Genomic DNA, 26810 nt, shown 5'->3' on the forward strand with positions numbered 1-26810 from the left:
TATTAATCTCTTAGCCAAGAAAGTTAGTTGCATATTCAAGTCCACTCAGCAATTTTGGCTATGTATTATTTATAATTGAGAAAGAAGTGTCAAATTATGAACATTTGTTAAAAGACTGTTTCAACCCCAAAACATTTACATGAATTTTTTTTCATCTTTGGCCAAATACATGCATATATTTCAATTTTTTTGTTTCTTTCAACACCTGCCAATAGCTGGTTCTTCAAGAAACAAACTTTTTCAGTCTTTGGCTCTTTTGGTATTGTCTACTTTCATGTAAATCAGGGGAGGCCATTTTAACAAAAGAGAGAGTATAAGCTTACCAGGAACATAACACAAAAATTATATAATATGCAATAAAAATATTAAGAAGAACGGAAAAAGAAAGTTTTGTTGTTTTCTTTTTCAACAAATGAAAATCCTGATGCACTGGAAGCTTTTACAAATCAGCAATGTGTATATGTGATTCTAGGGATGAGCAGTTGGTGGGATGTATTTGAACATTAATTCCTCCAAATCAGATATATTCTTTTCAGCTCTTTAAAGTCTGCTAAAAATTTGTGATCCACTAGGACATGACCAGTATCATTCAAGCAAATGTTATTTTATTGTGAAAATAATATATTTGTCTAAGAAAAGCCAAGGGTATAAAGGACAGCAGGTAAACTATCAGATCTCAATATATAATAATTCTGTTCTCAATCAAGCTAAATATTCTTATATGTTGTAGCTTTGAAATAAAACAAAATAAAAATACTTCCATTTAAAATATATATGTCAAAATTCACCAAATTGTATGTTTCGAATATGTGCATTTTATTATATGTGAACTATACCTCAATAAAGCTGTTAAAAAGGGGAGTGGGATCTCTTTCAAAAGACAGAAGTCGAGGGAGTACTTCCTAACTCATTCTATGAGGTCAGAATTACCCTAATACCAAAATCAGACACATATTATGAGAAAGAAAACTAAAGATCACTATCTCTCATGAATAAAGATACAAAACTCCTCAACAAAATATTCTTAAATCCAATCCAACAATGTATAGAAGGAATTATACACCACATTCAAGGGGGATTTCTCCCAGGGATATAAGGCTGGTCCAAAATCAATTAATGTAATCCATCACATTAACAAGCTAAAGAAGAAAAATCACATGATCATATCAATAGATGCAGAAAAAGCATATGACAAAATCAAACAGCCATTCATGATAAAAACTCTTAGTAAGTTAGGAACAGAGGGGAAATTCTTCAACTTGATACAGAATATCTACAAAAACACCCTATAGTTACATCATACTTAGTGGTGAAAAACTTGATATCATTAATAATAAAAATCTGACACTCTGCCACTAAGATCAGGAACAAGGCAAGAAAGTTCCCTCTCATCACTGCTTTTCAACATTTCACTGGAAGTCCTAGCTAATACAATAAGATAAGAAAAGGATACAAAAGGTTATGTAGATTGGGAAGGAAAACATAAAACTCCCTTTGTTCACAGACAACATGTAGAAAATCTGAATGAATTGGCTAAAAAACTCCTGGAACTAATAAGCAATTATAGCAGGGTTATAAGATACAGGTTAATACACAAAATTCAATAGATTTTTTACATATAAACAATTGACAAGTGGAATTTGAAATTAAAAACATAGTACTATTTACATTAGTACCCATCAAAATGAAATACTTAGGTAAAAATCTAACAAAATGATCTATATGAGGAAAACTACAAAACTCTGATTAATGAAATCAGAGAACTAAATAAATGGAGAGATAGTCCATATTCATGGATAGGAAGAGCTAATATCTTCAAGGTGTCATTTCTTCCCAACTTCATCTATAAATTCAATGCAACCTCAATCAAAATCCTAGTAAATTATTTTGCAGAAATCAACAAACTGACTCTACTGTATGTATGGAGAGGCAAAAGACCCAGAATAGCCAACACAACACCGAAGAAAAATAACAAAGTTAGAGGACTGGCACTACCTGACTTTAAAACATACTATAAAGCTATTGTAATCAAGACAGTGGTATAGGTGAAAGAATAAATACATAGACCAACGAAACCAAATAGAGAGCCCAGAAAGAGACCCACATAAATACAGAAAAAGGCAACTGGACTTCCACGTGCAAAAAAATGAATTTACACAGACTTTACACCCTTCACAAAAATTAACTCAAAATGGATCACAGACTTAAATGTAAAACACAGAACTATAAAACTCCTAAAAGATAACATAGGAGAAAATTTAGATGACCTTGAGCTTGGTGATGACTTCTGAGAGGCAAAACCAAAGGCATGATCCATGAAAAAAAGAACTGATAAGCTGGACTACATTAAAATTAAAAACTGCTGTATGAAAGACACAGTCAAGGAATAAGAAGACAAGCTACAGACTGGGAGAAAATGTTTTCAAAAGACATATTTGAAAAAGGACTGTGTGAAATAATAGAAAATAATATATATTGGTCTCAGCTCCTGGTTCCTGGCACAGAACTCCTAAAACCCTTATAATTTCCTAAGTGACAACAGTGTGCTTTTTTGTTGTTGTTCTAATATGTGTCTAAATCCCTTGGAATTTACTGCGTGATAGGAGTGCCTTTTGTTCTAAGGAGGTGACACTTGGTGGGCTGCTGGGCAGCTTCAGGATGGGGTGGGTTATCATAAACATCAAGCCATGATTAGAAGCCTGGAACTTTCAGCCTCATCTTCCATCCCTTGGAAAAGAGGAGAAGGGCTGGAGATTGAGTTAATGATTGATCATGCCCATGTGATGAAGCCTCCATAAAAATCCCCAAAGTATGTGGTTCCAAGAGTTTCTGGGTTGGTGAACATATCCATGTACTAGAAGGTGGCACATCCCAATTCCACAGAGACAGAAGTTCCTGCACTGGCGACCTTCCAGACTTTATCTTATGTATCTTTTCACCTGACTGTTCATCTGTATCCTTTATCATAACCTTTATTATATAATAAACTGGTAAACGTAAGTAAATGTTTCCCTAAGTTCTGTGAGCTGTTCTAGCAAATCAAATCGAAGGTTGGGGGTGGAGGGCATGGGAACCTCTGATTTGTAGCCAACTCAGACAGAAGTCGTGGGTAACCTGGAGACACACTATATTTGTGATTGACATCTGTAGTGGGGAGTAGTCTCCTGGGACGGAGCCCTTAATCTGTGGGGTCTGTGCTAACTCCAGTTAGTGTCAGAATGGAATTAAATTGTAGGAGACACAGCTGGTGTTGCAGAGAATGGCTTGATGTGCAGGAAAAAACTCCATACATCTGGTGTCAGAATTGCTGTGAATGTGGTAGTGGTGTGACAGGAAAGGTCAAACACCCAGCAAGAGTGTTTTTCCTATAGACTATCATCCAAAATATACAAAGAACTCCTAAAACTCAACAATAAAAACACATTAAAAAACCCAATTTCTCCAATGTCTCTCCCACAACCTCATCTTAGCAAGCCTGTACTCGTCCTTCAATCTGGAGTTCAATTGTACCTCCTCAAAGAACCCTTCCCTGGCCTCCCAGTGAAGACAGTGTGTTACGTTTAATGTCTTTACTCCAACTGACCATGAGCTCTGTGAGGGCGAGGATTACTCCTACTTTGCTCACTGTTTTATCCCTCTTAGCACAATGTCTGGCAATAGTAGATGCTCAACAACTTTGTATTCGGTGGAATTATGAAAGAACAACACAACAGAAGCTTTCACTGTGATATTTTATATACACCATAAAGTTCTATTTGACAGTTCCCAAACGTTACCAGTTACGAATGTTTTAGTTAAAAACTTAAAATATAGCCAGTATAATCATTTTAAAACTTTCAAATATGCAAATGAGAATATCTACAGAATTGAAAAGTCTTTCCTAGCACATCAAAATTCCATAATTAAAGGAAAAACAATTAAACAAAAAACAAAGAAAACAAAACAAAAAATCAACAACAAAAGGCTCCAACAAAATAATCATAATGTCAAAAATATTTTAAGAAAAAGCATTCAGAACATTGAGTGTAACATTAGATTGACAGTTCCATATTAAATGGAAGTTAAGCAATAACCTTTTCCCACCTGGATTATTATTATTATATTAGTTAATGTACCTTTTTTGCATTTTTTTCTTGGCATCAACTCTCTAGGGAGTCTTCTCCAATCTGTGTGTACAAAAGGAGAAATATAAAAATGGCAGTCTCCTCTAGGAATTACTGGCACTAGCTATAACTATTTAAAGAACATGATAGTTGCTCATGCAAAGGAAATAAAGTTTCTTAATATCTGACTATACATATTTAGCTGAGATCAAATTATAACAGTGATATATTTTCTCCTATGAAGAAAAAAGTTTATTAAAATAGCTTTGAAACAGTGTTATAAAATTTCTACAACATTCTTTTAACAGCTATATAGTATTTATATAATTAATTTCAAATACAGAAATTTTCATAACAAAAAAATGTAGAAAAATATTTATGGGCATGAAAAGTTATTCATGATATACTGGTAAATTAAAAAAGCTTCTAAAACAATACATATAGAATTCCATTTAAAAAATAAACCTACCATATAAATATTTTTATATATATTTGTGCAGAGAAAGCTCTAGGTGGGGGACAAAATATTACAGTAATTCCTTGCGAGTGTTAGGATTACAGCTGTTTTTCTTAAGTGTTATTTATTTAACTACTCTGTATTTTGTAAGTTTTCTGTAGTTGATATGTATTTTTTTTAAATTTATTTATTTAACTTATTTATTTTTGGCTGCGTTGGGTCTTCGTTACTGTGCGCCGGCTTTCTCTAGTTGCGGTGAGTGGGGACTACTCTTCGTTGCGGTGCGTAGGTTTCTCATTGTGGTGGCTTCTCTTGTTGCAGAGCATGGGCTCTAGGCTTGTGGGCTCAGTAGTTGTGGCTTGTGGGCTCTAGAGCGCAGGCTCAGTAGTCGTGGCGCACGGGCTTAGTTGCTCCGCGGCATGTGGGATCCTCCCAAACCAGGGATCGAACCCGTGTCCCCTGCAATGGCAGGCGGATTCTTAACCACTGCACCACCAGGGAAGCCCTGTAGTTGATATGTATTTCTTATGTAATAAAATTTTTTTTTCAGAAGTTAAAATATGTGATCACAATCCTAATACATGCAAAACTAAACAATTCTAATAATTATAGGAAAACTTTAAAATTAAAAATACAAATAGCTATGGAAAAGTAAATGCTCTCCAATTAATAATTGTGCCTGCATTAATTAAACAATTCCTTTAATTTGTCACTTCCTTTTCATTTTTAAGCTTAATCAGAAAAATGAAGCAACATAAAAATAGATAAAAATGCTGCCTGCTAATAGAAGAAAAACTCAGTGTCTTCTGCAGAAAACATTTGTATCTCAAGCTATTTTAGCCGAACTAATAAATTTTGCTTTAAATATGTTTCTTTTTATAAACAATCCACAGGTGATCATGAGAAAGTATTTAAAGAGAATCATTTAGAGATGAATGTTTATGAAGTAGAAGAAATGAGAGACCTAAGACAGTGTTTTCAGAGGGACACAACCTTATCAATAATCGGCACTGAAAAGAAAGAGCACTGTAAGTCAGGAAAGCAATAATGCTGTAAATGCAACTTACGCATTTACATACAGGCAGTTTCGATAACACACCAAGGACAGAGATGTCAAAGGAAAGTGAGTTAAAATGAGGAGACCTGCGTTTTAGTAGTATGGTCCATGTCGTCCTGACAGGTCTCTTCATTTCTATGGCAACTGTTAATTTTCTATAAAATGAATGAACTGGATGAGTTCTCTGCAGCCCCCTTTCACCTTGTCTCTATCCAAGGCAATTTTGTGAATGTTGAAAAAAAAAAAAACTCTCTTAGGTATGGTTCTGTTGAAAAGGCATCTTAACAATCAAAAAGAGTCTATGCCTGCTGGAAAGAAAGGAAGATACACAAACTTGGCTTAAAATATTCATAAAAATAGACTTGCTTTCTCCTCAGAAGCTATAAAATCACGCAGGTGCACAGAAGTGAGGATTACTGGTATTAGAGACTAAAACTGTGATTGTGGCAAAAGGAAATGGAAAACCCAATGGTTCTGGTGAGCCCCAGTTTATAAAAAAAAAACAAAGTATCCTAAGAATTTCCACAAAAACACTTCAACCCTTCCGTGTTACAATATAAAAATCTTTTCTTCTTAGTTTTCAAAAGATATATGTTGCTAATTAATTATAGGAAAAGAGCCAGACTCTATTTTCCTATGGTGAAAATACAAAATTTGTCCTAAAAAATATGGGGTAGGAAGATAGCCTTTAAAGATTATTTGAACATTTTCGGTTTTACAATTACCTGGTATCCACTCTTCTTTGTACACCTTCACATATCTTTTACTGTATCTTTCAATATCTAGAAAAAAGATAGAAAAAACAAATTTTAAAATAATTGAAAACACCAGGTAACATCTTTTATTTCACATACAGGGAGTTTCTTACATTTCTCCACAATGTGTTCCTGGACACATACTGAACAGTTCAATGAGTATTACATGTTTAGGGAAGTGGCAAGAAGCACCTGGGTATGAATGGCTGGGGGTGAGCAGAGACCTAAACCCTAATTATGGTTCTTAGAATCAGACAATCTGACTCATCTCTAATAATATTCACAAAAGCCCAAATGCAAGTCAGGAAGCCACTTACACATAAGGGCAGGGGTCTACTTGGCATCTTCTATTTTCTTCTTGTGACACTGGCCTCCAGCTCCCAATCTCTAAACCTTGTATAACTGGAAGGTATTAAGTACCTAAGTGAGGATGGAGGGCTGTTTGCTTACCTCCAGTAAGGTAAGCAAATGCTTAATACACACATTTACTTAGGCTTCTCAGTGAGCTACTTTTCACAATCCATTGGGGAAGAGAATGGGGAAAAGGGTAGGAGTAGGCAAGGTTGGACTTGATGGGGCATGAATGAGCAAGCTGTAAGCCTTCCATGTCACTGCTGAGAACTGTGCAGGGACCTTATGAGCTCAGCAAAAACGGAACTGTGGCTGTGGCTCTTGTTCTGCTTTGCCCACTTTGCCACAAGAAATTCCCTCGATGAGGGCCCAAACCCTTTCCCAACAGCACAAGTTAGCAAGTGACACCATTATACAATAGCTTGAAACCATGGTTCATCATAAAAACTGGTTTAGGAGTATAGTCATGAAAAGCAGAAGGTAATATAAAAGATGAAAATATAAAAATCAAGACCCAAGTAGACACTGATTTTTCTTCCATGTTAAAAAAAATGCTTCCACAGACTCACAGATACAGAGAACAAACTAGTGGTTATGAGTGGGGAGAGGGAGGTGGGTAGGGGCAATACAGGGGTAGGGGATTAAGAGGTACAAACTATTAGGTATAAAATAAGCTACAGGGATATATTGTACAACACAGGGAATACAGTAAATATTTTATAATAACTATAAATGAAGTGTAACCTTTAAAAATTGTGAATCACTATATTGTACACCTGTAACATATAATATTGTACACCAAATAATACTAAGACCATGGTGATAGACAAAGATAACTACAAGAGTAGATCAGAAACTAAGACACAAGGCTTTTATAGATATTTAACTGTTTGACTTCAATCTTGCTCTCAAGTTTTTCATCTGTAAAGAGAAGGCCAATGAGAGATTCCCAGCATCTGCATTTTAAATTTTTCTCCAAAACAGATTGTATATTTTGAAAAAATTTAACCCTCAATTTACCAAGAAAAAATTATTACCATTTATTAATAATAACGGTTACTACCAATGAACCATTTTTATATTTTTGTTACTTTCAAATAATTTACAGAAGAATAAGAGATGTTGAAAACCAACTACTGGAATTCAATTTAAAAAAGCAAAGGATATAAATAGACATTTCTCCAAAGAAGATATACATGGACAAAAAGCACATGCTAAGATGTTCAACATAATTAGTCATTAGGGAAATTCCAATCAAAATTACAATAAGCTATCACTTTATACCCAGTTAGATGGCTAGAACTAAAAAGACAGTAATAAGTGCTGACAAGGATGTGGAGAAACTGGAACCCTTATACACTGTTGGTAATGTAAAATGGTGCAACCACTTTGGAAAACAGTTTGACAATTCCTCAAAATGTAAAATAAAGAGTTACCATATGACTCTAGATATGTACACAATAAAAGTGACATATGTCCACCCAAAAACATGTATACGAATGTTCATAGCAGCATTATTCATGGTAGCCCCAATGTGGAACTGACCCAAATGTCCATCAACTGATGAATGAACAAAATGTGGTATACACATATAATGGAATATAATTCAACCATAAAAAGGAATGAAACACTGATACATGGTTTACTATGTATGAACCCTGAAAACATTATGCTAAGTGAAAGTAATCAGTCACAAAAGAACACATATTATGATTCCATTTATATGAAACGTCTAGAACAGACAAATCACTAGAGACAAAGCAGATTACTGGTTGCCATGGGCTGAGGGTGGGGAGGGGACAATGGGGAGGGATACTAATGGGTATGGGGGTATCTCTTCAAGATGATGAACAAGTTCTAAAAATTAGATAGCACTGTTGGTAGCACAATTCTGTGAGTACACTCAAAGGCACTGAAATATTTTAAAAAGTAAATTTTAGATATGTGAATTTTATCTCAATAAAGGTGTTCTTTAAAAAGAAAGAAAATTAATTACTGGGGATTTTAATAACAAAATATAGTAAACTCATTATATTCCACTATTTTCCTGGTTTTGAAGGTATATTCACCCAAAATGAGCTACATCCTTTGAATGCAGCTAACTGCGCATCAACTGTGCATCGTGGATTTGTCATGTACAAGCCTTAAATATAAGCATTTCATATATCCTGATTCCAGATTTCAAATACATCTTTAATAAATTCTAACTTACTATTTCTGTTTTTTCTCACACCTGCACCACCCAAGTGATTCTAGATTACAAATACAATTCTATTAACAGGTTTTAGCTTATCATTACTTCCAATTCTTCTTGTATTTGCACCATCAAAATGTAACACTTTATAAAACTGTTATGGCTCACACTTTTGTTGAAGAGAGGATGGCCCAGCCATCTTCTTTGATCTATAATTGTAAAACATTTTCATTATTAAATTTATAATTACCAATTAATGTGATCAATCCAATAAGTTGTTTCATTTCTACATAATCTATTTCCTTTCAATCATCTTTGTCTTTGCCTTTGCCTTCAGCAGTTGTCTTGTTACAAACTATATGAAATAAAATTTGGTATATAAATACCATCAAAAACGAAAAAAAATATGGTCACGTCATTTTAGCAAACAGAATTTTCAAGGTTCCTATCACAAAATATTATGTGAAAGATTAACTGTATGAAAATACCGTACTTCCTTTTCATTCTTAGAGATATACTGTTTACTCATTGATTCATGAGTTCATAGTAGAGAACAGTTAATGAAAAATGATGAAATAATACCTATGATGATGAAACAGAAAACTATTTCAAGATGCAAGAAAAATAAGATCACTAAGGTTCAAAAATGTATTTTAGATTTATGAAAGGGTCCAATTGGCCAGTATGGTAATGCTAAGATAATATGAATTTTTTTTCTTTTCTAAAGCAAATTCTCTTTGTTCTTTGGAAGATGTCTATGAAAAAATAAGTAATGAATATCAATCATTACATAAAATAGTAAGAACTGCTCAAAAAGAAACTAAAAAATTAAAATGGACCCTGACAGTATATTGAGAGTTAATAAACCAAACAAACTCCATTTGTTCAATAACAGACCTTGTGGTCATAATGCAGGTAAATGTATGATTCCCATTAAGCTTCTGAAAATGGCTTACAGAACCATCACCACTGTCACTCCTGTTTCTAGCTCAGAGGACCCCAGTGGTTCAGGAACCTGAGCTGGGAACCACTGGACCAGATGCTCTCTATGCACCTTTGCAGCTAAAACTCATTAAAATAATAAAATTCATTGATTCATTTCTCTTTATTAAAAAAAATAAATTTCATTGCAGAGAAAATACCAGCCATTTCTATAATTCTACCTCAGAACACTACAAACAAGCCTTGAATCTATCACAACATGAAATATGTTTATTCTGTGCCCTCAGTTCTTTGTGAACAAATCTCAATGCCCTGAGCCACCAGCCATTTGATTATCAGGAAGAGATCTCCTACCTTATTTGTCCAAGTCTGTAGAGCTTTAGTTCTTTACATTAGTCCGTAAGTCTCTCTTTCCTAAAGCACATAGGTAGTGAGTGATGAGATAAGGCTGGTGAAGATACAGAGATGGAACACTATCTAGAATATGGCTCCCTATGACAGTTGTGTACTTCTATTCAATCTGGCCAATTCTTTTCCATTCATGGTGTGTATATGCACACTATATGTGTGTGTGTGTGTGTGTGTGTATGTGTGTCTATGTGTGTGTGTATATATATTTAATGTATATATACAGTATATATAAACCTGTATTCACACATATATTTTTTTAAAAAGCCTTTATTTTCTTTTTATTTATTAATTTATTTCTTTGTTTATTTATTTATTTATTTTAACATCTTTATTGAAGTATAATTGCTTTACAATGGTGTCTTAGTTTCTGTTGTATAACAAAGTGAATCAGCTATACATATACATATATCCCCATATCTCCTCCCTCTTGCGTCTCCCTCCCACCCTCCCTATCCCACCCCTCTAGGTGGTCACAAAGCACCGAGCTGATCTCCCTGTGCTATGCGGCTGCCTCCCACTAGCTATCTATTTTACATTTGGTAGTATATGTAAGTCCATGCCACTCTCTCACTTCGTCCCAGCATACCCTTCCCGCTCCCTGTGTCCTCAAGTCCATTCTCTACATCTGCATCTTTATTCCTGTACTGCCCCTAGGTTCTTCAGAACCATTTTATTTTATTTTTTTTTTAGAATCCATATATACATGTTAGCATACGGTATTTGTTTTTCTCTTTCTGACTTACTTCACTCTGTATGACAGACTCTAGGTCCATCCACCTCACTACAAATAACTCAATTTCATTTCTTTTTATGGCTGAGTAATACTCCATTGTGTATATATGTGCCACATCTTCTTTATCGATTCATCTGTCAATGGACACTTAGGTTGCTTCCATGTCCTGGCTATTGTAAATAGAGGTGCAATGAACATTGTGGTACATGACTCTTTTTGAATTATAGTTTTCTCAGGGTATATGCCCAGTAGTGGGATTGCTGGGTCGTATGGTAGTTCTATTTTTAGTTTTTTAAGGAACCTCCATACTGTTCTCCAGAGTGGCTGTATCAATTTACATTCCCACCAACAGTGCAAGAGGGTTCCCTTTTCTCCACACCTTCTCCAGCATTTATTGTTTGTAGATTTTTTGATGATGGGCATTCTGACTGTTGAGAGGTGATACCTGATTTTAGTTTTGATTTGCATTTCTCTAATGATTAGTGATGTTGAGCATTCTTTCATGTGTTTGTTGGCAATCTGTATATCTTCTTTGGAGAAATGTCTAGGTCTTCTGCCCATTTTTGGATTAGGTTTTTTGTTTTTTTGATATTGAGCTGCATGAGCTGCTTGTAAATTTTGGAGATTAATCCTTTGTCCGTTGATTCATTGCAAATACTTTCTCTCATTCTGAGGGTTGTCTTTTCCTCTTGTTTATGTTCTCCTTTGCTGTGCAAAAGCTTTTAAGTTTCATTAGGTCCCATTTGTTTATTTTTGTTTTTATTTCCATTTCTCTAGGAGGTGGGTCAGAAAGGATCTTGCTGTGATTTACGTCATAGAGTGTTCTGCCTGTGTTTTCCTCTAAGAGTTTTTTTTTTCTTTTGTTTTTTTTAACATTTTTCTAAATATTTTTATAATTAATTTATTTTTATTTATTTATGGCTGTGTTGGGTCTTCGTTTCTGTGCGAGGGCTTTCTCCAGTTGCGGCAAGCGGGGGCCACTCTTCATCGCAGTGCGCGGGCCTCTCACTATCGAGGCCTCTCCCGTTGCGGAGCACAGGCTCCAGACGCGCAGGCTCAGTAATTGTGGCTCACGGGCCCAGTTGCTCCGCGGCATGTGGGATCCTCCCAGACCAGGGCTCGAACCCGTGTCCCCTGCATTGGCAGGCAGACTCTCAACCACTGCACCATCAGGGAAGCCCCCTCTAAGAGTTTTATAGTGTCTGGCCTTACATTTAGGTCTTTAATTCATTTTGAGTTTATTTTTGTGTATGGTATCAGGGAGTGTTCTAATTTCATTCTTTTACATGTACCTGTCCAGTTTTCCCAGCACCACTTATTGAAGAGGCTGTCTTTTCTCCATTGTATATTCTTGCCTCCTTTATCAAAAATAAGGTGACCATAGGTGTGTGGGTTTATCTCTGGGCTTTCTATCCTGTTCCATTGATCTATATATCTGTTTTTGTGCCAGTACCATACTGTCTTGATTTCTGTAGCTTTGTAGTATAGTGTGAAATCCGGGAGCCTGATTCCTCCAGCTCCATTTTTCTTTCTCAAGGTCGCTTTGGCTATTTGGGGGTCTCCTGTGTTTCCATACAAATTGTAAAAATTTCTTTCTAATTCTGTGAAAAATGCCATTGGAAGTTTGATAGGGATTGCATTGAATCTGTAGATTGCTTTGGGTAGTATAGTCATTTTCACAATGTTGATTCTTCAATCGAAGAACATGGTATATCTCTTGATCTGTTTGTATCATCTTTAATTTCTTTCATCAGTGTCTTATAGTTTTCTACATACAGGTCTTTTGTCTCCTTAAGTAGGTTTATTGCTAGGTAGTTTATTGTTTTTGTTACAGTGGTAAATGGGAGTGTTTCCTTAATTCCTCTTTCAGATTTTTCATCATTAGTGTACAGGAATGCAAGAGATTTCTGTGCATTAAATTGTATCCTGCTACTTTACCAAATTCATTGATTAGCTCTAGTAGTTTTCTGGTAGCATATTTAGGATTCTCCATGTATATTATCATGTCATCTGCAAACAGTGACAGCTTTACTTCTTCTTTTCCGATTTGGATTCCTTTTATTTCTTTTCCTTCTCTGATTGCTGTGGCTAAAACTTCCAAAACTATGTTGAATAATAGTGGTGAGAGTGGACAAACCTTGTCTTGTTCCTGATCTTAGAGGAAATGGTTTCAGTTTTTCACCATTGAGAACGATGTTGGCTGTGGGTTTGTCATATATGGCCTTTATTATGTTGAGGTAAGTTCCCTCTATGCCTACTTTCTGGAGGGTTTTTATCATAAATGGGCGTTGAATTTTGTCGAAAGATTTTTCTGCATCTATTGAGATGATCATATGGTTTTTCTCCCTCAGTTGGTTAGTATGGTTTATCACATTGATTTGCATGTATTGAAGAATCCTTGCATTCCTGGGATAAACCCCACTTGATCATGGTGTATGATCCTTTCAATGTGCTGTTGGATTCTGGTTGCTAGTATTTTGTTGAGGATTTTTGCATTTATGTTCATCACTGATACTGGCCTGTAGTTTTCTTTCTTTGTGACATCTTTGTCTAGTTTTGGTATCAAGGTGATGGTGGCCTCATAGAATGAGTTTGGGAGTGTTCCTCCCTCTGCTATATTTTGGAAGAGTTTGAGAAGGATGGGTATTAGCTCTTCTGTAAATGTTTGATAGAATTCGCCTGTGAAGCCATCTGGTCCTGGGCTTTTGTTTGTTGGAAGATTTTTAATCACAGTCTCAATTTCAGTGCTTGTGATTGGTCTGTTTATATTTTCTATTTCTTCCTGGTTCAGTCTGGGAAGGTTCTGCTTTTCTAAGACTTTTTCCATTTCTTCCAGGTTGGCCATTTTATTGGCATATAGTTGCTTGTAGTAATCTCATGATTCTTGGTATTTCTGCAGTGTCAGTTGTTACTCCTCCTTTTTCATTTCTAATTCTATTGATTTAAGTCTTCTCCCTTTTTTTCTTGATGAGTCTGGCCAATGGTTTATCAATTATGTTTATCTTTTCAAAGAACCAGCTTTTAGTTTTATTGATCTTTGCTATTGTTTTTGTCATTTCTTTTTCATTTATTTCTGATCTGATCTTTATGACTTCTTTCCTTCTGCGAACTTGGGGGTTTTTTGTTCTTTCTCTAACGGCTTTAGGTGTAAGGTTAGGTTGTTTATTTGGGATTTTTCTTGTTTCTTGAGGTAGGATTGTATTGCTATAAACTTCCATCTTAGAACTGCTTTTGCTGCATCCCATAGGTTTTGGGTCGTCGTGTTTTCATTGTCATTTGTTTCTAGGTATTTTTTGATTTCCTCTTTGATTTCTTCAGTGATCTCTTGGTTATTAAGTAGTATATTGTTTAGCCTCCATGTGTTTATATTTTTTTACAGATTTTTTCCTTTAGTTGATATCTAGTCTCACAGCGTTGTGGTCAGAAAAGATACTTGATACGATTTCAATTTTCTTAAATTTACCAAGGCTTGATTTGTGACCCAAGATATGATCTATTCTGGAGAATGTTCCATGAGCACTTGAGAAGAAAGTTTATTCTGTTGTTTTTGGATGGAATGTCTTATAAATATCAATTAAGTCCATCTTGTTTAATGTGTCATTTAAAGCTGTGTTTCCGTATTTATTTTCATCTTGGATGATCTGTCCATTGGTGAAAGTGGGGTGTTAAAGCCCCCTAGTATGATTGTGTTACTGTCGATTTCCCCTTTTATGGCTGTTAGCATTTGCCTTTGTATTAAGGTGCTCCTATGTTGGCTGCATAAATAGTTACAATGTTTTATCTTCTTCTTGGGTTGATCTCTGGATCATTATGTAGTGTCCTTCTTTGTCTCTTGTAATAGTCTTTATTTTAAAGTCTATTTTGTCTGATATGAGAATTGCTATTCCAGCTTTCTTTTGATTTCCATTTGCAAGGAATATCTTTTTCCATCTCCTCACTTTCAGTCTGTATGTGTCCCTAGGTCTGAAGTAGGTCTCTTGTAGATAGCATATATACGGGTCTTGTTTTTGTATCCATTCAGCCAGTCTATGTCTTTTGGTTGGAGCATTTAATCCATTTACATTTTTACATTTTACATTTACCATTTTCTAAATTGTTTTGGGTTTGTTATTGTAGGTCTTCTCCATCTCTTTTGTTTCCTGCCTAGAGAAGTTCCTTTAGCTGGTTTGGTGGTGCTGAATTCTCTTAGCTTTTGCTTATCTGTAAAGGTTTTAGTTTCTCCGTTGAATCTGAATGAGATCCTTGCTGGGTAGAGTAATCTTGGTTGTAGGTTTTTCCCTTTCATCACTTTAAATATATTCTGCCACTCCCTTCTGGCTTTCAGAGTTCTGCTGAAAGATCAGCTGTTAACCTTATGGGGATTCCCTTGTATATTATTTGTTGCTTTTCCCTTGCTGCTTTTAACATTATTTCTTTGTATTTAATTTTTTTTAATTAATTAATTAATTTATTTATTTTTATATTTATGGCTGTGTTGGGTCTTCGTTTCTGTGCGAGGGCTTTCTCCAGTTGCGGCAAGTGGGGGCCATTCTTCATCGCGGTGCGCGGACCTCTCACTGTCGTGGCCTCTCTTGTTGCAGAGCACAGGCTCCAGACGCGCAGGCTCAGTAATTGTGGCTCACGGGCTTAGTTGCTCCGCGGCATGTGGGATCTTCCCAGACCAGGGCTCGAACCCGTGTCCCCTGCATTGGCAGGCAGACCCTCAACCACTGCGCCACCAGGAAAGCCCCTGTATTTAATTTTTGATAGTTTGATTAATATGTGTCTTGGCATGTTTCTCCTTGGATTTATCCTGTATGGGACTCTCTGTGCTTCATGGACTTAAGTGACTATTTCCTCTCGCATATTAGGGAAGTTTTCAACTGTAATCTCTTCAAATATTTTCTCAGTCCCTTTCTTTTTCTCTTCTTCTTCTGGGATCCTTATAATTTGAATGTTATTGAGTTTAATGTTGTCCCAGAGGTCTCTGAGACTGTCCTCAATTCTTTTCATTCTTTTTTCTTTATTCTGCTCTGTGGTAGTTATTTCCACTATTTCATCTTTCAGGTCACTTATCAGTTCTTCTGCCTCAGTTATTCTGCTATTGATTCCTTCTAGAGAATTTTTAATTTCATTTATTGTGTTGTTCATCACTGTTTGTTTGCTCTTTAGTTCTTCTAGGTACTTGTTAAACGTTTTTTGTATTTTCTCCATTCTTTTTCCAAGATTTTGAATCATCTTTACTATCATTACTCTGAATTCTTTTTCAGGTAGACTGCCTATTTCCTCTTCATTTGTTTGGTCTGGTGGGTTTTTATCTTGCTCCTTCATCTGCTGTGTGTTTCTCTGTCTTCTCATTTTGTTTAACTTACTGTGTTTAGGATCTCCTTTTCACAGGCTGCAGGTTCGTAGTTCCCGTTGTTTTTGGTGTCTGCCCCTAGTGGCGAAGGTTGGTTCAGTGGGTTGTGTAGGCTTCCCGGTGAGAGCACTGGTGCCTGTGTTCTGGTGGATGAGGCTGGATCTTGTCTTTCTGGTGGGCAGGACCGCGTCTGGTGGTGTGTTTTGGGGTGTCTGTGACCTTATTATGATTTTAGGCAGCCTCTCTGCTAATGGGTGGGGTTGTGTTCCTGTCTTGCTAGTTGTTTGGCATAGGGTGTCCAGCACTGTAGCTTGCTGTTCATTGAGTGGAGCTGGGTCTTAGCGTTGAGATGGAGATCTCTGGGAGAGCTTTCACTGTTTGATATTACCTGGAGCCGGGAGGTCTCTGGTGGACCAATGTCCTGAACTTGGCTCTCCCACCTCAGAGGCACAGGCCTGACACCCAGCTGGAGCACCAAGACCCTGTCAACCACAGGGCTCTGATATTAGTAGTGCCAGAAGGCTCTTAACAGCGGTCTCAGCCACAGAATCTCAGCTTACTGACATGCTCTGTGCCTTTGTAGGAGCCGCGACCCCTGCCTGGCTGCATGCTCTTCTGGCTCTGCACCAACCCTCCTTCCTGCAGGTGCCTCTAGGCGGCGCCCTGGGCCTTGTGTGCCTTTTACACACGGTAAACAGAGGCTCAGAGTGCAGGTCAGCCGAGGTCATGCCCCGACCCAAAAAGCCTTTATTTTCAACCATAGTTTTTTTTAATAACACATTATATCAGGAAAGAGAGGTAAACATGAGTATATTCAAAGAGAATATACTTGTATCAATTTGGAAAATTCTATGCAAGAGGTTTCTTCTGGAACAGTAACAAAAGATTCCTTATATATTTAAATACTTTATTATTTAGTTATCAAAGGTAAAGAGCCTCTTGATCCAGGTATAAGCCAACTACTCTCAGAAACCAGGAACAAAATTATATTCCTGGTTTAAAAGACTCAAATGTCTCCATGGTATGACATACTTTTAAGTTACACATGTACTTTAATAACAACCACATTTAGTTAAGTAAGTACATCCCATAATCTAGAGAAGAGACTAATTTTAAAAAGCCTAAAGTATATCCTACACTATTCACTAAGAATGAATATTTATTAGTTCATTTAATCTTACTTATTTAAATCTTTAAAATGAGATTTAATTTCATTTTTAAACTCAAATAGATAAAAGCATGCAACATAATCATGAAAGTAAAAAAATTCAGTATTTTTGAGGTAAAAATATCAAACCATTTATTACATAACTTCAAGAAGCTATGTTTTGAAAAATTAAATAAACTTGTCTAAAATGCTTCTTACAATTATAAGCAAGTGTAATATTACTATATAAGCCTTCCTTTTTGATTCTTATCCAATTCTATATCTTTTAGAATGAGGGAAAAGGCTATGCATTTTTAATACTAATGGAATGAAATGATACTATATGAATTTCTCATGTTTTAATGATGTTGTTTTGAGAACTGAAGGATGGTATCGATCTCTCTAATTTCAACATTCAGGGGCAGAAACTGAAAATCAATATAGTTCTACTGTGCTAAATAACTACTCAGGAATGGGTTCTCTTCCTCTAAAACCACTTTGCACTTCCAGTCTGAGACTGTCAAGCCTTCTCCAACTGTAATTTCTCCTCTCTGTCCTTGGCATAACCAGTGAATACATATTTTATATTTTATATCTGATATATAAATGGTAAGCCAAAATATAGTCAAGGCTTTCAAAAATTTTAACCAAAATATTAAATAATCAGAGACCTGATTAAAGATTTATGTATAAGGATAGTACTCATAGTATTATACATATGAGAAAAAAAACTAGAAACAATCTTAAATCTTACAACAGGGAACTAGTTACAATGAAAAATGTTATATCCACACAATGGAATACCACATAGTCATCAAAAATCATATTTTCTAAGAATACTAAGAATATGTGGATAAAATAGATAACTAATAAGAACCTACTGTATAGCACAGGGAACTTTACTCAATACTCTGTAATGACCTATATGGGAATAGAATCTAAAAAAGAGTGGATATATGTATATGCATAACTGATTCACTTTGCTGTACACCTGAAACTAACACAACATTGTAAATCAACTATACTCCAATAAAAATTAACTAAAAAAGAATATGTGACAATGCTAATATATGCCATTGAGTGAAAAAGGAAGATACAAAGTAATATGACTCCTATTTTATAAAAGGGATACACACATGGAAGAAAAATCTGGAATATATAATAAAATATTAGTAGTAGTTCTCTAGACATAAGGAATACAGATGATTTTTACTTTCTTAATATTTCTGTTTTTCATAAATTTCACTGAACATATAAAACTTCTGTTTTGAAAGGTAATTTAAAAAATAAAATATCAAAAAGTTTAAAATATATTTTCTGTTAAATCAACATAAATATGCTTTTTCAAGGTAGTTGATTGAAATTTCTGACTGAATCAAATCAATCAGCATTAAAGGTCATATATCTTATGCTGAAACAGTATTTCATCTGTAGACAGTGAACCACATAAAGAGTCCAATACGCACCTTGTTTTTCTTCAGGTGTTTCTACAAAATAAGGCATTCTTTTCACTGTTTCTCTCAACTCCTGTTTCAGGGCCAGCACATAATCTTCACCCTCTCCTGTTTTCAGTGGCACTGGTTTATAATCTGTATCCTGTTTAAATTGAGAGGCAATTTTTAAAAATGAATTAAATATTTTAATATCCTTTTTGTCTATATTCTGAAAAATGTCAGTTTTATTGAAAAACTACATTTTATAGGTATTAAGTTTTACCATCAACTTAAAAGATTTTGAGCTTTTATAATCTATTAAACCTTTCACCCATCTCCTATTTTGCTCTTCTTTTAGAAGTAGAAAAGATACTTAGTTTTCCCAACTGCCTAATTTTTCTACTGATCACACCAATAATCACTTTCCTATATAGTCTGTTGACTGTGATTCTATATTTTAACAATCAAGGCCCCCAAATAAAAGCAGCCACTTTAGTCTCCTATTAACCTCAGTCAGTGGTGGTGGTATTGGTGGGAGCAGTAGCATTAAAAAAAAAGTAGTAGCAGCTACCATTTAACAACTGGTTACTACATACTACAACCTGGATGTACTCAATATTCAAAATCCATGAACTCATCTAAAGTATCAATATCTCCCCTGTTACAGTGAGGAAACTGAGAAATGAACAATCTGTATGCCCATATAGCATAAAAGTGGCAAAGCAGAAATTTGAATCTGTATCTTCAATTTTTAAAAATTACATGCACACCCACATATGTATATATATTTATAGTATATATATTCATTAAAATGTGGGTCCTCAGGGTACATAAAAAAGATAGTTCTGGTTTCACAGGCTAAGTATAGGGTACATTTAAAAAATTTCACTCTGAATTTATTCATTCTATAACTATTTATTGAGTGCCTACTATAAGTCACAAGGGGTTAGACAACAGGAGATGAACTAGTCAAACTTCCTACCTACATGGAATTTATATTCTAGGGGAGAAAATAAGTAAACAAATGAGGTAATATATAATTTCAGATAGTGATAAGTGAAATAGAAGGGCTGAAGCCAGGAAGAGGAAAGAGTGACTAACGGAGTACGTGGAGATTGGAAGTGGCTGGTCTAGACAGGGTAAGCACGCATGATCTCTCGGGGAAGTCATCTTTGAGCAGAGAGCTGGATAAAATTACGAAGCCATCCATGCAAAGAAACGGGGAAATCAATGGCTCCAGCCAGGGAAACAAGCAGAGGAAAATGCCAAAGGGAACAAGGAGATCAGCATGGCTAAGGAATGAGGACAGTGGTAGGAAAAGGGTCAGAGAGACATCAGAAAGGCCAGATCAGACAGAGCCTTTTAGCCAGTAATAAGGAATTTCATTTTTACTCTATGCAGAAGAAAACAGTATGTACTAAAATTCCCAAGCTTTAGAAGTAACCTCACACATGAAGAAGAGCTTGTTTTAAAAGAAATCAATGTAAAGTGACATTATGTCTATACCTGAGATATTTACCTTTGTTTTTAGGCTATAATGAATATATCAGAAAGGCAAAATACCAAAAGCAAAAAGTAGACACTCCCCATGTGAGACATCTAGATCCCCAATACATTTATCCGGGGTCCTCTACTTATGTAAATCTTTCAACAAAGGATGTTTCCTTTTAAAAGAGGGAAAAGATTCCTGGAGGGAGTACCTGGTTATTTATGATTTTTTCATATTTTATACTACAGCACATGTGCATCTGGAAATGTAAGCTTACATTTTAAACTTAATATAAAGCAAAAACATTAAATTAAAAATTATACCAATTAAGTCTGCAGCATACTCATTAAATTTAAAAGCAACACTAAATGTAGTAGAAATGCTTACATTCTGAGAAAGAGTAACAAAATTAAAATTGACTTTAATAAGGAAATAAGCAAAAAAAAAAGTTCCGTGGGTAAAAGGTCAAGTGGTATACCAGGGAGCAAAATTAAATTCTATAGATACAAGATGAGAAGAAAATCATTAGGTGAAGGTCTGGCACAATGGGAAGTGAGGACCACTGTAAAACCTGACTTTACTTTTAAAAATATTATTTTAATATTGGAATATATCAATAACAGCATTATAAGATGCAAGGATTGAAAAAAAAATTCTTTCTTGGTTCAAAAAATACTGAATACATTCAGGAAAAGGTGTATATAGTTTTCTGTATTTTAAGGAAGCAGTTTGAAAATTAGAGAAGTTTCAGAAAAGAACAGTGGAAATATTTAAATTAAAGGTAAGTGACACACTCTCTTTTATTTTCTTATAGTTAGGATATTGTAATGATATCATATATTCAAGTCTTATACAGAATTTAAATTTTCTCTGAAACATGAAAAAACACCCTGTGAGCACTTTGCTGTAAATGTACTTACAGGAAATAGTGGGGGTGGCTTCAATACTACATCAGGTAACTTTTCACCTCTGCTAAATCCAACTGCCTCAATATTAAAGGTGTAAGCAGCACGTCCTCTTCCTTTATTCCCAGCCATCAGAACTAGTTACATCAGAAGAAGTGGGCAAATTAAGACACTGTTAATGATTAAGATTCACTGGATCAAATGAAAAATGAAACCAACATTTTAAAACCAAATACACTCCACCCCTTAAATAGCATGGCCCATTTCAAACACTTCTGGAAAGCAAAACCTGTAAAGAAATAAATATGTGATAAACTGACTCCTGAACCCGTCACATCTAGTCATGTTTGGCAAGTAAAGTGATGATGGGCTCAACTACCTCACCCAGATCCTGGGTGGAGGGCTGATCCTGGGGCGCCTTTGCGATGCTGCCCCAAGCGCTGGGCAGCCAGCTGATGCAATTCTCTCCACCGCTCTGTGGTTTGGCAACAAGATCTCAGATAGATATTACAAAATGTGGACAAGGAAAGGTTGTGCTGATGAAGAGGGGACACCTTGCTTTTTTAATCAACTTGGGGACTATCAGCAGTCATGTGTACTTTAAATTTTTAAATAATTTTTTTATCCTAAAATTTGAGTGTTAGAATCCTTGAGATCCTCCAATGTCTTCCTTTTAGAAATGGGAATGGGCTCAGTAAAACTTTGAAGAGGTCTGTCCAAGCAAAAAAAAATTTTAAAGTTCAGAGAAAAACATCTCAAATAGTTAAAGGTAAGATAAACCTGTACTCTTTAACTTTAGAGATAATAACAATGTCATTCTGAAGTCCTGTATTGAATTTCTGAATCGTCTGAAATGTGATGACACTCTACAGTTGATGCTTGAACAACATGGGGTTTGGGGCACTGACACCCCATGCAGTCAAAAATCCATGTATAATTTTATAGTCAGCCCTCCAAATCCGTGGTTCTGCATTCTCAAATTCAACCAACCTCAGACTGTGTAGTGTTAGTATTTATTGAAAAAAAAATCCATATATAAGTGGACCCATGTAATTCAAACTTGTGTTGTTCAGAGTCAACTGTAATGCGAAAACAGGATTCCTACACTAGGGCTCTTTCACTACAACTCTGCATTGGGCTGTAGTGAAGATTATAATGCACATTCTTTAAATCTTTCCCGCAATGATGCTACTGAGTATCACTCAACTCTGTAAGCCCAAGAAAGCAATAATATGCCCTCCATACCACTGTAACAGTTCCCTCCTTTTTTCCCTAACCATTTATGTGTTGAAAAAAACAAGGTCATTGTCCTTTGCAATGCTTCTCCAACTTTAAGGCATGTGCAAATTACCTAGAAATCTTGTTAAAAGGCAGAATCTGAACCAGCTGGCCCAGGGTGAGGCCTGAGAATCTGCATTTCTAACAAGCTCTCTGAAGCTATCAATGCTACTGGTTTGCAGACCACACTTTGAGAGTAGGAAGGCTGTACAATTTCCCATATTCTGGATTTACATGATTGATTACACAAGATGTGGTTTAACACATTCCTCTACTCCCTGTATTTTCTATAAACAGATGGAATAGAGGCTTACTCAAATTTGGGTTTGATTTTTTACGAGAATACTTAAAAGAGATGCTCTGTTTTTCCTACTGCATCACAGGACACACATGAAGTCTTTCTCGGTGATGTTCTCTGGTCATTGGGTTTAGGTGCTGTCAGTCTGTTTCATCCAGTATAAAGTTCCTATCAGTTTTCACTTAATGATTTTAAAATTGCAGCCATTGATGATCATAGCCTAGATTCACGGTTCCATTATGGATTGTAATGTGGTGATACACAAATTTTATCATTCTTTCTTTACTAACTAGAATCCCACCAGTAATCAATTCCCCTCATCTACTATTTAGTTACTATGAAACACAATTCATACAGAAAAGATACTTACTTTAATTACCAAGCTCATTCCATTTGTCCACACTAAGAGAGGGAAAACATCCAAATGGCCTTGTTTCAATTGCGGAGTCACTAAAACATATGCTGAGCCTATAGAAAGCAGGTCTCCCAAGTATAAAAATTGCTGGGCAGAAGAGCTCACACCCTCACTCTAATGAAAACCCACCCTAAAAAGAGAGTATATCAGCTGCCGTTGCTTGATGGAGTATCCCTTGAGAAATATCAACTCTGCTGACTCTAAACTTTCATATTTATCAAGAAACCTTCGGGTGTATAAACTGATTACCATTAGTGAATGTACTGCCCTTGGCAGAAAAATCAATCCTAACTATTGAGACACTCTTAATAGTTACATGGCATTCTGGCCTACAAATCCATTTCTTTTTAGTTTGGTTATCAGCAGTCAGTTCTCCTGTACCTGGGGAAGCTGCTAAATTCATTTTCTTCTCTTGCAGAGCTGAGAGGTAATCCCTGGACTCGGGTAACCGTCTCATGGAAAAAGTGGCTCACAAGTGTGACCTAAGCTTCACTGTTTAAAATCCTTAAAGTTGATTTAACCATTACCGTGGTCCTTTTTCATCCTGCTAAACTTCTTGAATGAAGAGTCTTTTTAACGAGCTTTTCCCATTTTTTTCATTATCCAAATCATCCTCTACTTCATGTGGGCCAATTTCATCCAACTAATATTGAGCATTCCAGGCACTGTGGTAGGACTCAGAGAGCGCTGAACAAAACCAAGACCCTGCCTTCAGGGCTCATATTTCAGTGGATGAAAGAACGCAAACAAGCATAAGTATGTAACATAATATTATGTGCTCCTGTAGTGTTGAATTATGTCCCCCCACCCCCAAATGTGTTGAAGTCCTAACCCCCCGGGTACCTGTGAATGTCACCTTCCTTATTTGGAAATAAACTCTTTGAAGATGTAATCGAATTAAGATGAGGTCATATGAGATAAGGGTGAGCCCCCTCCTAAAGACTGGTGTCTTCATAAGGGGGAAATCTGGACAGAGAGAGACACACACAGGGGAAACATCACGTGAAGATGCAGGCACAGACCTGAGTGCTGTAGCAGCAACCCAGGAATACCAAGGAGTGCCAGGAACCACAGAAGCTGGAAGAGAGGCACTGAACAGATTCTCCCTCAGAGCGTCCTGAAGGAACAGACTCTGCTAATACCCTGATTTCAGACTTCTGGCCTCTAAAACTGTGAGAGAATAAATGTCTGTTGTTTTAAGCCACCCAATTTGTGGCAATATGTTATGGCAGCCCTAGAAAATCAGTATAGCTCTGAAGAAAAATAAATCATGGTAAAGGGGTAAAGAATAACAAAGGGGTATGGTACTGACTTTTTCACACAAGGGAAGCCTTTCTGTGGAGGATAAATCGGAGCAGTGCGCTGGAGAGGGGCTGTGAGCTTCAAGATGAAGGAATGAGGTGAAGATGGCTATGGACAGAAGGAAGAACAGGGGCAAAGGAGGAAGCCACAAGCTGGGAGCATCTGAGGAACATGAAGCTCATGCAGTTGGTGAGGAACAAGGAGAGTCTGGTTAAGACCAGATCTTGTGGAGCCCTGGGTGAGCTATGGTAAAGGGTTTGGCTTTTATCTTACTTGTGATGGGAACTATATATACTCAGGCAGATGCTGAAATGCAAAGGTCCCTAATGGTCCTCAGTGGCAAAATCCACAGGCCTTTTTCCCTTGTTCATGCTCTTGGACTTCCAAAGCATACCACTCATTACTGCCTCCATCCTTATGAAACTGTCTCTTCTCTAGGTTTTAATAAAATCCCAGGGGCTTCCCTGGTGGCGCAGTGGTTAAGAATCTGCCTGCCAATGCAGGGGACATGGGTTCGAGCCCTGGTCCGGGAAGATCCCACATGCCATGGAGCAACTAAGCCCGTGTGCCACAATTACTGAGCCTGAGCTCCAGAGCCCACGAGCCACAACTACTGAGCCTGCATGCCACAACTACTGAAGCCCACGTGCCTAGAGCCCATGCTCCGCAACAAGAGAAGCCACCGCAGTGAGAAGCCTGCACACTGAAACAAAGAGTAGCCCCCGTTCACCACAACTAGAGAAAGGCCACGCAGCAATGAAGACCCAACACAGCCAAAAATAAATATAATTAATTAATTAATTAATTATTTTAAAAAAACCCAACTCCCTATTACAAGTACTGTGGGCCCTTTTAAGATGGCTGCACTGACGCTCCTGACTCACTCGTCTATAATCATATCTTGAGTAGCATTCTCTCCACTGGAACCCTCTTCCTCCTTGCCTGGCTGCATCCCTTTTTACCTTAAGATCCAGTTTAAGTCCCTCAACGTCCACAACTGTCATTGCATCCCACCTTGCTCTTGGAAAGATCCTCTTGCTAAAATAAATGGATTTTTAAAAATTGAGGTGATACATACAAGGCAGCAGCATTCTTCAATTCTGGAAGAAATACAGACAATGCCCCTTTTGGGAAATGGACCTGATCCAAAGAGGAGTTTCACTTCCATTTTTTTTGTTTATTTCTTCAACTATATTAACAGTAGAGATTTTATATCCCCCACTGTTTAGCAGAATACTCTCTATACAACAGCTCCGTAATCAATGTTAGGCTTTCCTTATTTATTTATTCACTTACTTACTGTGATCTGATGAGCAAATTTACCCACAGAAATACAATTCAGTCAGCCTACTATTAAGGATTTTTTTTTTTTTTTAACTTCTAGAACAAGTTTGCGACCTGGCTGTACACTGGAATCATCAGGAGAGTTAAAAAAAAAACAAAAAAACAGAAAAAAAAAACACGTCAAGCATCACCCCGGAACAATAAAATCAGAATCTCTGGAGGTAGGATTTAGGCACTAGGACTTTTTAAAGCATTCCAGGAGATTCCAATATGTAACCTACATTAAGAACCACTGCTCCAGATTGAACTTCCCATTATATAGAAGAGGAAAGCGAGGCTCTAAGAGGTCAGCTGAGTGCCTAAAGACAGAGTTAATTCCTAACAAAGACAAGACTGGGTTAAAGCTTCATGATACCTTTCCATTGTCCTTGCATTTATATTATGCTGCCTGCAGCACACTTCTGGGTTAGTTGAAGACCTTTTAAATCCCAGCAATGTCTTTAATTTTTACAATGAAGTGAAATAGTAATGGCAAAATAGATTGGATTTAGAAATGTAAAATCAGATGCACCACCCTTCCATTTTGGGATGCCTCCTGAAAATTCCTATTCAGAATTGTTCTGAGATAGTTTGATGAGTGTAATTCAAGTATCCAAGAGCTGAAATGCAAAAGCCTATTCTAATTAACAGTGGAAACAACTTTGTGGCAGAGATTTAGCTCATCTCTGAAATTCCTCCTAGCTCTAACATTTTATGAGTTATAATTGTGGCTTAACTGTATTGTCCTCCACATCTCACACAGTCTCTTGCACATATTACCTTGGTCAGTAAACATACAAACAGATATAAGCAGGCATGGAAGCTAGGAGAGGCACTGAAAGCCAGGTCACAGTTTCTTTCCTGATGAATAACACCTAA

At 36.3% G+C, this 26810-nt stretch overlaps 1 protein-coding gene across 4 annotated transcripts in view; it reads right to left on the reverse strand.

Annotated features, from left to right (window-relative positions):
• The window catches only part of POLR3G (RNA polymerase III subunit G), a 100175-nt gene that overhangs the window by 11787 nt on the left and 61578 nt on the right, over positions 1-26810 (reverse strand). For 3 of the 4 annotated variants that reach the window (XM_082458269.1, XM_082458268.1, XM_082458266.1), the window contains exons 2-5: positions 21331-21452; positions 18955-19084; positions 6343-6399; positions 4116-4166 (exon numbers count right to left, since the gene is read on the reverse strand). In XM_082458269.1, the coding sequence (XP_082314395.1) occupies positions 4116-4166; positions 6343-6399; positions 18955-19084; positions 21331-21447 (355 nt within the window). In that variant the 5' untranslated portion in view covers positions 21448-21452. Of the gene's footprint in view, positions 1-4115; positions 4167-6342; positions 6400-18954; positions 19085-21330; positions 21453-21694; positions 23255-26810 lie in introns of those variants that run through there. The other variant, XM_082458267.1, reaches the window with a different exon arrangement.

Source organism: Balaenoptera physalus (genome assembly GCF_965194825.1).
Source record: "Balaenoptera physalus genome assembly, chromosome: 3".
Classification (NCBI taxonomy): Eukaryota; Metazoa; Chordata; class Mammalia; order Artiodactyla; family Balaenopteridae; genus Balaenoptera; species Balaenoptera physalus.